This window comes from Brachyhypopomus gauderio, unplaced genomic scaffold (assembly GCF_052324685.1).
Source record: "Brachyhypopomus gauderio isolate BG-103 unplaced genomic scaffold, BGAUD_0.2 sc91, whole genome shotgun sequence".
In the NCBI taxonomy this organism is placed as follows: domain Eukaryota; kingdom Metazoa; phylum Chordata; class Actinopteri; order Gymnotiformes; family Hypopomidae; genus Brachyhypopomus; species Brachyhypopomus gauderio.
Window position 1 is genome coordinate 220,557 of NW_027506912.1, and position 16,944 is coordinate 237,500.

At 46.5% G+C, this 16,944-nt stretch overlaps 1 protein-coding gene across 1 annotated transcript in view; it reads right to left on the reverse strand.

Moving 5' to 3' along the window:
* Positions 1-1,440: 1,440 nt before the first annotated feature.
* Positions 1,441-16,944, reverse strand: part of vps37ba (VPS37B subunit of ESCRT-I a) — an 18,701-nt gene continuing 3,197 nt past the window's right edge. Inside the window, exons 2-4 of the mRNA XM_076992235.1 lie at positions 13,878-14,049; positions 3,029-3,111; positions 1,441-2,421 (exon numbers count right to left, since the gene is read on the reverse strand). Coding sequence (XP_076848350.1) covers positions 1,957-2,421; positions 3,029-3,111; positions 13,878-14,049 — 720 coding nt within the window. The 3' untranslated portion in view covers positions 1,441-1,956. The remainder of the gene's footprint in view (positions 2,422-3,028; positions 3,112-13,877; positions 14,050-16,944) is intronic.

Genomic DNA, 16,944 nt, shown 5'->3' on the forward strand with positions numbered 1-16,944 from the left:
GCATAGCGTTGTTTGATCGGGTTCTATATGGACACTAAACACCTCCGTTTTTTTCCGTGACTACTAAAGGAATGTGAACCCATGTTTAGAAACCTGATGCAAATGGTATGCAGACCCATAAAACTACATGGCATGGCATACATTTTGTTAAGGAGATAAGTCTTCTAATTACCTGAAGATATCAGCATGTAAGGACACTTGTAAAATTATAGTCAGGCTAAGAGCATATTTGTGGCAAAAGCAGCTCTCACAGTTTTCTTACTCAGAGACTCCGTAGTTTGCGTCACCACACCACAGGCACCGGGTTCCCGCAGTTTCCGCAGAGTCCCTGGAGACGTAAAGACCCGAAGCAGTGCACAGTGACGGAGGGGCGCTCACGAGACCGATAAAGGCGGGGCAACGGGAGTAGGGCCCAGCGAGAAAGCACCATGGGTGAGAAATAGTAGTAAACCTGTATGTGGAGATTCAGATATACACAGTACCAACCTTGCCCTTTAACAGTAGCCCAAGTATATTACATTAACAAAAGTTATATTGAAATGAAAAACATCCTTATCAAGGACATCTTTCTTTATCAATGTCTTAATGCGATTATGGCTGAAAAGGAAAAAAGGATTTATATTTAATATTATTATTTCTAAATACACTTAATATTTAAAAGGAAGTGCTTCACTTGCCACCCATATTTGTACCAAGGCAAAACTTTGTACATTAATACAGATCAGAAAAATAATTAAATGGTAAATAACATTAATATAATTAAAGAATTAAATTTTCAGTGTTAGTACACAATAATAAGCAAACAAGCGCATATCTCACAAGCATTCAGATGTTCTCCTAAGCACAAGTCTTCATTCTGTCTGGGTTTTTCTGAACCCTTATTAATGTTCCGAGTCGGCCCCGGGTCCTCACCAAGTACCTGTCCACGTCTGAACCCCTCAGAAAAATTAGGGGCTCATTTCTTGAGGAGGGGAGGGGCAGTGTGGCCCCACAAGACTGGCCCTTCTCAGCTAGCAGGGCATGAAGCAGTCGGCACTAACGCTTAGCGATGAGCCACTATCTAAACTCAGTGAGCAAACTAGGACAGAGGGGGAGGATGGCCACGAGGGTCCCAGACGTCCCACTGAAACCACCATGGCTTCTTTCTTCTGCTAATCAAACTAGAGATTTGCATCTCCCTGCGTTTCTTCCACTAAATGCACCCAAGTTCACTTGGAAGTAAATCGAGTGATGCAAACATCTTTGGCTGCAGGTCTGCGCGCGTGACCTAAAATGCAAATCGGCTTGTTATTTTTCTGATTCGCATAACACAGTTCGGTCTCTGGTTTGCATAGGCTTCGCCACAGGCGCCGACGGAGGACATTGTTGGATCTGAAATGTTCCAGGATGTGCGGAGATATTAACGAGATCGGAGAGATTCCCCCCCCCCCCACCCCCCCCCCCCCCCATTCCCGCAGAAAGCAAATGGTGGTGGCGACTGCTCACGTCTGATCCCGACTGAGATTTCCAACACCCCGGAGTGGTTTACGTACTGATCCGACGCACGCCTCCGTGTATATTTATTGCTGCCATGCTGGCAGCGGTAAACTGGAGGTGAGATGAAAGGGAGTGATTCAGCAGAACAGGACAGCAGAAAGCCAAATTCAGAAAGGAGGCTCTGTAACCGGCCATCTCTGATCCCAAAGATGGAAGCACAGTTTAAAGTGCAAATTGAAATAAAATTGAACACAAAACAAACAAACAAACATCCTGTTGCAGATATTGCATGTTCTTTGCATGTTCATGTACCTTTTAAACTTTAGAAATGTCTAAACAAACCCCATTTCGATAGGCTTCCAGCAATTTAATGCACAATATCTTCTCTATGAGTGCAGGCTGAAGGGGTTATGGGTGGGGACATGGGTGGGGGTCCGGGACGGGACTGGTTCCTCCGCGGTGGACAGCAGGGCCCCGGGGTCACTGAATGAGGAAGCCTGGCTGTGGGGCGATGCGCGGGGCAGCGCGTTGCGGGACCGGCGGGGGATACTGCGGCACGCACACAGACGGGTACAGCGGACCGAGGCCGGGCGACGGCTGCCCCGTTCTAGGGGGGATAGGAGGGTACGGCCTGGGCGGATAGGAAAGCAGGGCGGGTGCCTGGGCCGGCGGGACGGCGGGAGGGCTCTTGATGGGTGGAAGGGGCGGGGCTCGTCTGGGCTGGGGGACAGGGGCATCGCTGGGCTCTCTCTGGAGGAGAGGGGCGGGGTCTGCAGAGGGCGTGGTGCGGGCCGTGACCTGGAGGGGGTGGGGACTCTTCAGCACAAGCTCCTGCAGCTTCTCGATCTTCACCCGCCGCAGGTGCGCCAGCTTCCGCTTGCTCTGGTACTCGTCAATGAAGGAGTCCAGGGTCACGGCACCATCGAGGAAAGAGTCGGCCATGTTCTGGTTTTTATGAGGGGTTTGGGGAAGACAAATATGTAAGAGATGTTAGGGAATGGGAGGGAAACATCATTATTTAAACAAGAATGCAAACATTTCTACTATTGAATGAAGAGTAATTGGGTCATTAAGGATAGTCGTGGACTACCCCCAGAAGCAGTGAGGATTTTACATCAGCATGAATGAGCAGAGAGTGTGCCTGGAACCCCAGTAAAACGAGCCAGGCCGACCGATCCGCTCAGGGGTGCGGCAAAATATATGCAGCAAGTGAGGGTCACCGCTTCAAGCAGTACATCAAACGTGACTCAGTGGGTCATATACAGTTTCACCAAACGCAGCCCGTCACACTCCTGATGGGAACACGAACAGACGACTGGGGAACAGGATGTTTTGTGCAAATGGATCAACTAAATCCACTTTTGAGAGGAAATTTGAGGTTGTTCAAATGTAGACATCACCAGGGTCGATCTCTTAACTGAAAAGCACTATAGCAAGGTAGCGGTTTGCTCTGTAAACCCTGTGTTAATAAGTATCTTTGTGAGGGATCGTCTTATGCTGTTTTTGTAGAGCGTCCTGCGTCAAAGCCCAAAGGCGGCGGGGACACACTCACCTCCGTCTCCTCCTCGATCTTGGCCCCTTCGGCTTGGAGCAGCGCCAGGAGGGTGTCCAAGGAGCTGGCGCCGGACATGTGGTCTGTGAACGCAGAGGGGAAGGCAGGAGAAAACAGAACTAATGAAACATCAAGCGAGGTAATACGACTATAAGTGAATTTGAACATTTTTGCTTCGTTTCGGTTCACGTGCTCCACTCTGCTTATTGAGTATGCCTCTGTGGTTTACCGACAGTGTTCCTGACCACTGCCTGACTACTTCACAAACCACAGCTGATCAGATCAGTAACTGGCGACGGAAACCTGCTTCGCTTCTCTTCTCTAAAGCCAGCAAGCGCCTCTTCTGCCAGAGTTCTCCAGCTTCTCCTTTCTACTCTGCTGGACCAAAGTTCTTAACCTCGCCGGGCCCGTGCTACCCACTTACACCTCGATACACAGCCACTGCGCGGGGGCCTACAGTGGAACCAGCTCCGCTGCCGGAGGTTAACTGGACAGCGATGAAATCTGCCTAGTGATGTCAAAACCTTAGCAACATGAAACGAACAAAGCATTTGGGCAAATGAAATGAACGTGCAGTTCAGAGTTCGTACGGGGGTCAAAGGGGACCTTTACGTACGCAGCTCTTCAATAAACGTCCACCTTCCAACGGCCACACTGCCCTGGTCTCTCCATCGCTTCCAGATCCCAGCGGAAGCACCATAACGCGAGGGCTAACTGCCCGTGCTCGGCTGTGTCAGCAACAGGTGGTGTTACAGCCTGTGGGGATTTCACGCACAGTTACTGCTACACCTGGCGTCAAGGTGCTAGCAGGGTTCCCAGTGCCCTGTCGTGTACACTCATCAGGACCCTAGCCCGGAGACCGTGAAGACAGATGCTCAGGATGTTGGCTAGACTGTTCAGGGGTGTGGAAACATTCGCGTTCACACCCCAGGACAGTGAGGCGGATCAACACAGACTGGCTTTTTGGCCTATGCCCACAAAGTCCGGGAACATGCAGAAGCCCATGAGACAGAAAAATTAAAACAAAACGATCTTTCAAAAACAAACCCAGTGTGTCATTACCCTCATTAGTGCTCAGTTACAATCTGATATTTTTGGTTAAATTTAACTCCGTTACTCAAGACGGGAACAAGCACGTCTGTATGCTGTTGTTCAAAAACACTGCTGAATGAATTCCTTTATCTTCAGCTGAACAAGGGCTGCTGTAAACACTTACGCCCAGCTAGCCGATAGCCAGACGTGGTGACAGTCTGTTGCCATGGTAGCATGTTCCACCAAACCATAACTTTTATAAAGCAGACGCCCGGACAGATCCCCAATCCACTGACAAACATTCTCCCGCTTTTGAGCTGCAGATTAAATAAATAGTTAAATCTGTGCACATTCACAGCTGTGCACATACTAATGTCAAAACTCCAATGGCACAAGCAGGTCTACTGCGAGAAAGTGTGTGAGTGAGTGAGTGTGTGAGTGAGTGAGTGAGTGAGAGAATGTATCAGTCAGTGTGTCTGGGTGTGTGGACGCATGTCTAACTGGACATGTGTGTGTAGTTAACTGGGTTTTGTCATTTTGGAAGGGAACCTGGGACCGGTCAGTAAAAGCCAGCTTTATTATTCACCACTTGCTAACAGGACATTGGGAATGCAACAGCAACAAAGTTTCCCGGACTGAAACCAGACCTGAGGTCTTTGCAAAGATGAGGCAGAAAACATACGAGGTTGTGTTTCACAGCGCAACAAAGCATACGCCACAGCCCAGAGTGCTCGCAAAGGCCTCGGAAAACCTGCCTCGGAAGCGCGCGGACGTGCTATCGCTATCGCGCCTCCTCTCCAAATCCCAGGAGTCCCCGCTCAGCTGCTGCTCCCACAATGCACCGCTCTCCCTCCAGCGACACCCACACGGCCCTGCCTGCCCCACTGGGAGCAGGTGAGGCTGTCGTTTGGTTGTTTTCTGAGACTCGGTTTCCCAGTCTCGGCTGAGCGTTGGTGGGCGTGGAGCTGAACTGCTGCTCCCTGGGGTTTTGGGTAGAAGCTAGCAACTAGCGTACACAGCTGCAGCTAGGGCAGGCTAGGCTACGCAGGCACCTCAAACCTAGTTGAGTTAGCATTACCGCTGTGTGTGTGTGTGTGTGTGTGTGTGTGTGTGTGTAGGGAGACTACATCAATATACTTGTATAAAAAAAAAAATTCACATCCTTATGACCATCAGAATAACACAACTAGGGGTGACCTACAATAGTCGCTGATTCGACTATAGTCGACTATACCCCCTAGTCGACTATGAACGTCATAGTCGAATGTACCATTCTAACTGCATGGGGGTGCCCAAGGATGCTGCTAAGAATGAGTTGTTACATGAAATGTCTTATGTTCGTTATATATAGCCTTTTGTCAAATAAAATCATCCTAATTTCTGTTAATAAATATTTAAAAATGATGTGTGCATTAACAATAGGCATCTTCCTTACTACACATTAATAAATCACACTTTGCAGTTGCACAATCCAAATGAGCGGAGCTGAACACGCTACAGTATCAGCATCTGCCGAGATTATAATGGCTATTTTGAAAAAGATAAAGATGAATCAAACAAAGTAAAGTGCAAGTTATGTCATCAATGTCTTTCATTTCACACGACAACAACCAACATGGCATACCATTTAAAACAAAAAAAAAAACAACAGTTCAGCCGTTTGTCGTTTCAGTCGTGTCATCTCATCACGTCTCGGTAAGTAGGCCTATAAAAATTTTTTGTTGTTGTTTGCTTTTTAAATCCCGTTACTTGAACCTTTCTTTATAATTTTTTTGCTGTTGTGTGGCAATTTTTAAAATATTTTCAGGCAGGCATTTTTTATTTAAAATATTTTTGACATTTTGCACAGTGCCTGTCTGACAGTTCGATATGCGCACTGTGCACTGACGGTGACTTTTTTTTTGTTAATGTTCTCTAACGTTTCATTAAAAAATAAATAAGTAAATAAATAAAAGCTGAATAAAGCCAACCTACCATGTTTATTCATTTATCTGAGTGTTTTAGGTTTTTACCTTGAAGTGGAAAAAAGTCCTGAATGAGAACGGGATCCTGTTTAAGGAGCTCTAGATTAAAAAATAATAATAATAAAAAAACAGATTCGACTATTAGTCGACTAAAGAGGGAAAATCTGACGAATCAGATTCGACTATGAAAATCCTTAGTTGAATACACCTCTAAACACAACTACAGTAAAGTATTATTGAATAAAACAAAAGCAAATCCAGACTGTAGCCTATGAGGATCTGTGATTAGCCATGCAGCGGAGAATGGAGGACAATGTTAGCATGCTGTTTAGAGCCAGCTGCCTAGCAACCACTGCGTCGTACGGGGTAATCAACGACACGCACAGACACACATCGCGGGGGGCGTGGCCAAAGGCGGAACAGTGTTCCTTGATCTCTGATCTGTTTCCCGTCACGGACTCTGCTCAGCCGACTGAAAGAGAACCTTTGCGCTCTCGTGAGCACGGGACACAAAAGAAGACGTTTTGTGCTGAGGGAGGTTTCGCCCCACCAAGACACGGAACCAGAAAAACCTGTTCAACTTGGCCACGTTATTGCCGGCATTGATGACGAATGCTACTGTGTACTGTAAATAAGACTTTGAAAGACAACGCAGGCGTCCGCCGCTACTCCAGTCTGCCTCGATCGCAGAATCCCAGTCTTGAATGCTGAGAAGGAGCCCCGGGCAGTTTGTCAAACTAGAAATGATCAAAATATCCATCAATCTGTCAGAGGGGTTAAATGAGAACAGGAGAACACCGCAATGATGTACATGTGTGGCACAAAGCCCCAGACAGTGATGCTGTGTTCTTAGTTGTTTCAAACCCTTTACTTCTTTATCCTCCCCAAGTTAATATCATAATATTTTTGTCTTTTTGAGTGCAGTATTGTGTGACATGATTTGTCCACAGCATTTGCTCCAAATTATCAGCAATATTTACAAAGACTTTTTACAAATGCCACTTGATTTGATAGGCCGTTCAACACATAGGTTAGATCTCAAAGCTTTAGGGTTCATACACCTTTTCAAAGGCCAAATTCAAGCACTTTCAAGGTCCATTTTCAAGATTTTTCAGCACCTTATAGCTGTAGTAAATTACATATTTACTACACAGGTTACATGTCTCACACACACCCTACACACAGGTTACATGTCTCACACACACCCTACACACAGGTTACATGTCTCACACACACCCTACATACATGTTACATGTCTCACACACACAGGTTGGATCACACACACACACACACACACACACACACACACACACACACACACACACACACACACACACAGGTTGGATCTCACACACACATGCACCTTCCCAACACACAGGCTGGATCTCACACACACACCTACCCAGCGCACACACACACAGGTTAGATCTCACACACACCCTGCACACAGGTTACATCTCTCTCTCTCTCACACACACACACACACACACACACACACACACACACACACACACAGGTTAGATCTCTCTCTCACACACACACACACACAAAAACACAAACACACACACATTATATCTCACACACACCCTGCACACAGGTTAGATCTCACACACACACACACACCCTGCACACAGGTTAGATCTCACACACACAAACCTGCCCAACACACAGGCTGGATCTCACACACACACACACCTGCCCAGCACACACACACACGCACAGAGGAGGTTAGATCTCTCTCACACACACACAGGTTAGATCCTTCACACACACACACACACACACACACGTTAGATCTCTCTCTCTCTCTCTCTCACACACACACACAGGTTAGATCTCTCTCACACACACACAGGTTAGATTTCTCTCTCTCTCTCTCTCTCACACACACACACACAGGTTAGATCTCTCTCTCTCACACACACACACAGGTTAGATCTCTCTCACACACACACACACACAGGTTAAATCTCTCTCACACACACACACACAGGTTAAATCTCTCTCACACACACACACACACAGGTTAAATCTCTCTCACACACACACACACAGGTTAAATCTCTCTCACACACACACACACACAGGTTAAATCTCTCTCTCTCACACACACACACACACACACACAGGTTAAATCTCTCTCTCTCACACACACACACACACAGGTTAAATTTCTCTCACACACACACACACACAGGTTGGATCACACACACACACACACACACACACACACACACACACACACACACACACACACACACACACACAGGTTAAATCTCTCTCTCACACACACACAGGTTAAATCTCTCTCTCACACACACACAGGTTAAATCTCTCTCTCACACACACACAGGTTAAATCTCTCTCTCACACACACACAGGTTAAATCTCTCTCTCACACACACAGGTTAAATCTCTCTCTCACACACACAGGTTAAATCTCTCTCTCACACACACACAGGTTAAATCTCTCTCTCACACACACACAGGTTAAATCTCTCTCTCACACACACACACACACACACACACACACACACACACACACACACACACACGTTAAATCTCTCTCTCTCTCTCTCACACACACACACACACAGGTTAGATCTCACACACACACAGGTTAGATCTCACACACACACACAGGTTAGATCTCACACACACACACACACACACACACACATAGGTTAGATCTCACACACACACACACACACACACACACATAGGTTAGATCTCACACACACACACACACACACACAGGTTAAATTTCTCTCTCACACACACACACACACACACACACACACAGGTTAAATCTCTCTCTCACACACACACACACAAAAACACAAACACACACACATTATATCTCACACACACCCTGCACACAGGTTAGATCTCACACACACAAACCTGCCCAACACACAGGCTGGATCTCACACACACACACACACACACACACACACACACACACACACACACACACACACACACACACACACACACACACACACACACACACACACACACACACACACACAGAGGAGGTTAGATCTCTCTCACACACACACACAGGTTAGATCCTTCACACACACACACACACACACACGTTAGATCTCTCTCACACACACACACACACACACACACACACACACACAGGTTAGATCTCTCTCACACACACAGGTTAGATCTCACACACACACACACACACACACACACACACACAGGTTAGATCTCACACACACACACACACACACACACACACACACACACACACACACACACACACAGGTTAGATCTCACACACACACACACACAGAGGTTAGATCTCACACACACACACACACACACAGGTTAGATCTCACACACACACACACACACAGAGGTTAGATCTCACACACACACACACACACACACACAGGTTAGATCTCACACACACACACACACACACACACACAGGTTAGATCTCACACACACACACACACACACAGGTTAGATCTCACACACACACACACACACACACAGGTTAGATCTCACACACACACACAGGTTAGATCTCACACACACACACACACAGAGGTTAGATCTCACACACACACACACACACACACACAGGTTAGATCTCACACACACACACACACACACACAGGTTAGATCTCACACACACACACACACACACAGGTTAGATCTCACACACACACACACAGGTTAGATCTCACACACACACACACACACACAGGTTAGATCTCACACACACACACACAGGTTAGATCTCACACACACACACACAGGTTAGATCTCACACACACACACACAGGTTAGATCTCACACACACAGGTTAGATCTCACACACACAGGTTAGATCTCACACACACACACACACACAGGTTAGATCTCACACACACACACACACACACACAGGTTAGATCTCACACACACACACACACACACACAGGTTAGATCTCACACACACACACACACACACACACACAGGTTAGATCTCACACACACACACACACACACACACACAGGTTAGATCTCACACACACACACACACACACACACACACAGGTTAGATCTCACACACACACACACACACACACACAGGTTAGATCTCACACACACACACACACACACAGGTTAGATCTCACACACACACACACACACAGGTTAGATCTCACACACACACACACACAGGTTAGATCTCACACACACACACACACACAGGTTAGATCTCACACACACACACACACACAGGTTAGATCTCACACACACACACACACACAGGTTAGATCTCACACACACACACACACAGGTTAGATCTCACACACACACACACACAGGTTAGATCTCACACACACACACACAGGTTAGATCTCACACACACACACACACAGGTTAGATCTCACACACACACACACACAGGTTAGATCTCACACACACACACACACAGGTTAGATCTCACACACACACACACACAGGTTAGATCTCACACACACACACACACAGGTTAGATCTCACACACACACACACAGGTTAGATCTCACACACACACACACACACAGGTTAGATCTCACACACACACACACACAGGTTAGATCTCACACACACACACACAGGTTAGATCTCACACACACACACACAGGTTAGATCTCACACACACACACACAGGTTAGATCTCACACACACACACACAGGTTAGATCTCACACACACACACACAGGTTAGATCTCACACACACACACACAGGTTAGATCTCACACACACACAGGTTAGATCTCACACACACACACACACACAGGTTAGATCTCACACACACACACACAGGTTAGATCTCACACACACACACACACACACAGGTTAGATCTCACACACACACACACACACACAGGTTAGATCTCACACACACACACACACACACACAGGTTAGATCTCACACACACACACACACACACACAGGTTAGATCTCACACACACACACACACAGGTTAGATCTCACACACACACACACACAGGTTAGATCTCACACACACACACACACAGGTTAGATCTCACACACACACACACACAGGTTAGATCTCACACACACACACACACAGGTTAGATCTCACACACACACACACACAGGTTAGATCTCACACACACACACACACAGGTTAGATCTCACACACACACACACACACAGGTTAGATCTCACACACACACACACACAGGTTAGATCTCACACACACACACACACAGGTTAGATCTCACACACACACACACACAGGTTAGATCTCACACACACACACACACAGGTTAGATCTCACACACACACACACAGGTTAGATCTCACACACACACACACAGGTTAGATCTCACACACACACACACAGGTTAGATCTCACACACACACACACACACACACACACACACACACACACACACACACACACACACACACACAGGTTAGATCTCACACACACACACACACAGGTTAGATCTCACACACACACACACAGGTTAGATCTCACACACACACACACAGGTTAGATCTCACACACACACACACAGGTTAGATCTCACACACACACACACACAGGTTAGATCTCACACACACACACACACAGGTTAGATCTCACACACACACACACACAGGTTAGATCTCACACACACACACACACAGGTTAGATCTCACACACACACACACACAGGTTAGATCTCACACACACACACAGGTTAGATCTCACACACACACACAGGTTAGATCTCACACACACACACACACAGGTTAGATCTCACACACACACACACACACAGGTTAGATCTCACACACAGGTTAGATCTCACACACACACACACACACAGGTTAGATCTCACACACACACACAGGTTAGATCTCACACACACACACACACACAGGTTAGATCTCACACACACACACACAGGTTAGATCTCACACACACACACACACACACAGGTTAGATCTCACACACACACACACAGGTTAGATCTCACACACACACACACACAGGTTAGATCTCACACACACACACACAGGTTAGATCTCACACACACACACACACAGGTTAGATCTCACACACACACACACAGGTTAGATCTCACACACACACACACACAGGTTAGATCTCACACACACACACAGGTTAGATCTCACACACACACACACAGGTTAGATCTCACACACACACACACAGGTTAGATCTCACACACACACACACAGGTTAGATCTCACACACACACACACACACACACACACACACACACACACACACACACACACACACACACACACACACACACACACACACACACACACACACACACACACACACAGGTTAGATCTCACACACACACACACAGGTTAGATCTCACACACACACACACAGGTTAGATCTCACACACACACAGGTTAGATCTCACACACACACAGGTTAGATCTCACACACACACACACACACAGGTTAGATCTCACACACACACACACAGGTTAGATCTCACACACACACCCAGGTTAGATCTCTCTCTCACACACACACAGGTTAGATCTCTCTCTCTCTCACACACACACACACACACACAGGTTAAATCTCTCTCACACACACACAAACAGGTTAGATCTCTCTCACACACACAGGTTAAATTTCTCACACACACACAAACAGGATAGATCTCTCTCTCTCTCACACACACACACACGTTAAATCTCTCACACACACAGGTTAGATCTCTCACACACACACACACACACACACACACACACACACACACACACACACAGGTTAGATCTCACTCACACACACACACACACACACACACACACACACACACACAGGTTAGATCTCACACACACACACACACACACACACACACACAGGTTAGATCTCACACACACACACACACACACACACACACAGGTTAGATCTCACACACACAGGTTAGATCTCACACACACACAGGTTAAATCTCTCTCACACACACAAACAGGTTAGCTCTCTCTCTCTCACACACCCACACACACACACACACACACACACAGGTTAAATCTCTCTCACACACACACAAACAGGTTAGATCTCTCTCTCACACACACACACACACACACGTTAAATCTCTCACACACACACACACACAAACACACACACAGGTTAGATCTCACACACACACACACACACACACACGTTAAATCTCTCACACACACACACACAAACACACACACAGGTTAGATCTCACACACACACACACACAGGTTAGATCTCACACACAGGTTAGATCTCACACACACACACACACACACACAGGTTAGATCTCACACACACACACACACACACACAGGTTAGATCTCTCTCTCTCACACACACACACAGGTTAGATCTCTCTCTCTCTCACACACACACACACACACAGAGGTTAAATCTCTCTCTCACACACACAGGTTAGATCTCTCTCTCTCTCTCACACACACACACACACACACACAGAGGTTAAATCTCTCTCTCACACACACTCACAGGTTAGATCTCTCTCTCTCTCTCTCTCTCTCTCTCTCTCTCTCACACACACACACACAGGTTAGATCTCTCTCACACACACACACACACACACACACACACACACACACACACACACACACACGCACGCACGCTAGATCGTACATGGTAGATTTCCATGAGATTCATATCAGGTACGAACATGCTCAGTTGGGCAACATCATGACGATGGGGTGGCAAGTTTGAAAAGGGGGAAATGCACTAGTGTTTCTGGCCCCGCCCCTAATCAGACAGGGGGCAGTTGAAGGACATGAGACCTGGCAGACAGGGGCGACGTGAGGACAGAATCAGGGACGGAAAGTGCTACCTCACCTAGTGTGGACTTGTGTAGCTGGAAGGTCTCAAACAGGTCCTGGAGAGTGCCATATCGCTTGGTGAGCTCGTTCTTCTGGTGGTCCAGAGCTGGTTGCAGCTGGAGGTTCTGCTCGGCCAGGCTGCGATTACCGGCCAAGGTCATCTCCTTGCTCTGCTGAACCTTCTGCACCTAAACACACACACACACACACACACAATTATATTTCAATGTCCACAGGACAGAAGCTGAGACTCGTAATGTGCGCTTCCAGTAAAGTTTTCATATCCTGTAATGTGTTCAGATCTTCAGGCTGGCCCTACAGGCATAAGAGAGAGTGTCACGTGCCAGCTTCCATATGTACTGCGTATCCAACCATTCAAAACTTGAAGAATAGTGCACCAACCCTTGTGGGAACGCAATGGTGCAAGCTTCTTGTGAGGTTCAAGGCCCGGCCAAAGAGGTGGAAATGCGTCCTTGGGTGGGGTTGGTCAGGGCAGACCAGGGGAACGCGGCTCAAACTCCACCAATAGCGTTTGAGGGGAACGCCCTTTCTCGTGCCCACGCGCACGCCTGCCCACGATCACTAAAAGCCAGGGAGCGTAAACAAGGACGGGAAAGCTGCGGAGGATGAAGGGAGCCGTGACGCCTGAGCACAAGCAAGGTGCACCACAAATCAACGCTGATGCCCCGGCACCCATTTTGAAGGTCCGTTTATAGGGAACTACGTGGACAGCATGAAGAACGTGCTGCGTGCATTTGGCTGACCTCTGACGTCCACAGTCGAGGACAGCTTCGCCAGGATTATTTCAGAGCAAAGACAAGGAAGTGGAGACTACAGGGTTGGCTCAGCCCTGAGGATTCAGGTGGTGCCCACAAAGAAAGTCTCGTTGCCTAAATGAACATTCATTCATGTTTGTAATTACAAACGTCCTGGGAGATAAAGAGTAAGTGGAGAATGGTTCAGTACTAAGCATCTCTGTGATGGCGATACCTGTCTACTGGGTGGCCGGCACTGCTGTTGGAGATCTTCCCACCGGAGACGTTTCCTCCAACCCTACTCTTAATATAGATCACAAAATATGTGCAGTGTGACCTTATTATTTAGTGAAGATACAAAATAAAAATCTGTATCATATTCATTGCTTTTCGTTGACGTCATTACATGTTAAACTTTCTGGAAGTTCACAACAAGTGTGCCCTCTCCCACGTGATGCCTAAATGAGAGGCAGAATTAGACGGCCCTTCAACCTTCTTGACTTGAGAATGTGCAGATTATGCCCACAAGTCTACAAGCCAGGAAAAGACCGTAGAAAAGATTGTACCATTTTCCAAAAAAATTGTTTTAATGCAAACGTCTTGTTTCTGAAAAAGAAAAAAGGTTACCGCACCACTGTAACCATGACAACATGAAACGCCTTTTGAAATAATAAATTCTCTGTTTTGAATGAGGTCCATTATGATGATAAAAAAAGTTACTGGGCTAGCAGGATGCAGGAGATCAAATTTCACATTTCCTATGCTGTTAACACAAGAGGACATATTGTCTGGAGGAAATCTTAAACACTGTCCCTGTTACACACAGAGACTGGATGGATTGAAAATGAGCTTTTTCACTGAATCAGTGAAATTACTTCATTCAAAAGCGAACCATATCATTACATAACATATTCCACGCAGTTTACTTAATAGCACACTACCTATCTTTTGATGAATGCCACCTTTCTTACTGTATAATAAACTTCTCCAATGTGTTTTGCATACACTACAAGGGACGTCACAATCTCCATTACATCCCCGGAGAGCCACACAAGCACTTTTCCAGTTCAGCACATGTGGTTATTTCACAGTTTATTTTAACTGATTAGCTGTGGTAAATGAAGAAAACCCCCACGTTTGTTTGCCATATTCTTGACCGTCATGTGCTGAACCAGGTACATGAACTGGTATTTTGGTCTTCAGGTGCAGCTCAGCTTTAGGGTTCAAGTTCTTGAAGCAGTTTTCATTTCTTGCTGCCTTCCACTGAAGCCCTAGAATCCGCTTCATCCTTCAACCTCATGGCACTTCATCTCAGATGGCACTTCATCTCGGTGCATTCACAAAATAACCGACAGGCAAGAGCCGTGATTGGCTAATATAGCTGAACTTTGTTTTTTTTATTAGGTTTGAAGGTGTGAACATTAAAGCTTCATTTTATTCATAAAGAACTGGAGGGGGCAAGCAATGTGGACACACCATCTGAACTTGGGAGTCTTCTTCCCCCCACTAGGTGAAGTTCAGACACCTGGTGTAGGATTATGGTTCACATCCATCACGTCAGCCACAGAAAACAGTGCCACTGTGTTCTCAGGGCTGAAGACCATGATTAATCTGAGCACATCACCCTGAGAGTTTCAATGAAATGGCTGGCAATAAATACTTCCGTTGCCCTATCAATGTAATAATACAAGATGACGTACGTGAGATTAACCTGGAGTTCAAATTGGTTCTCAGTATTCTGTAGAGTCCACAGACTGTAAGAGTCCACAGACGCCGGTGCAAATATGGAGTGCTACAAGCCTCTGCCTTACGCTACCAAAACCCGAAAGGTTTCTTAAGAACTGCTAAGATGTGCCATCAATATACAGGTGGGCTTCTAAAGTCAAACAAGGACATCTGTTGTTCCCATGTCGACTGCTGAAATGAGATCACATACGTTCCTCTAAATAAGAGCAGGTATCCCATCAACTCTGAAGAAATGACTTATTCATTAAAAAAGGAGCATGAGTCATCAGCCTGCAACAATATACCGATACTTCCCAACGACACCTACTTCTGCTGCTTACTTAACAGGTTTGTCCTAAAGCGCTATTTACAGATAGCTTCCAGCATGTATGTTCAAAGAAACAGACACAAAAGAAGTCGGACACCTTAAGGGTGGTGCAGAATCTCTCTAATGGGAGGTCCGCTACCAGTAAGTTAATGGTGTTATTTGTGAGTCCTGTCGGTCACTTTTTGACCGCATTGTAAAGCTTGAGCCAGCCCTGCCTGCCAGGCGTGTCTGGGAGAGACACACAGCTCACTGGAAAGCTACACATAAAAAAATAA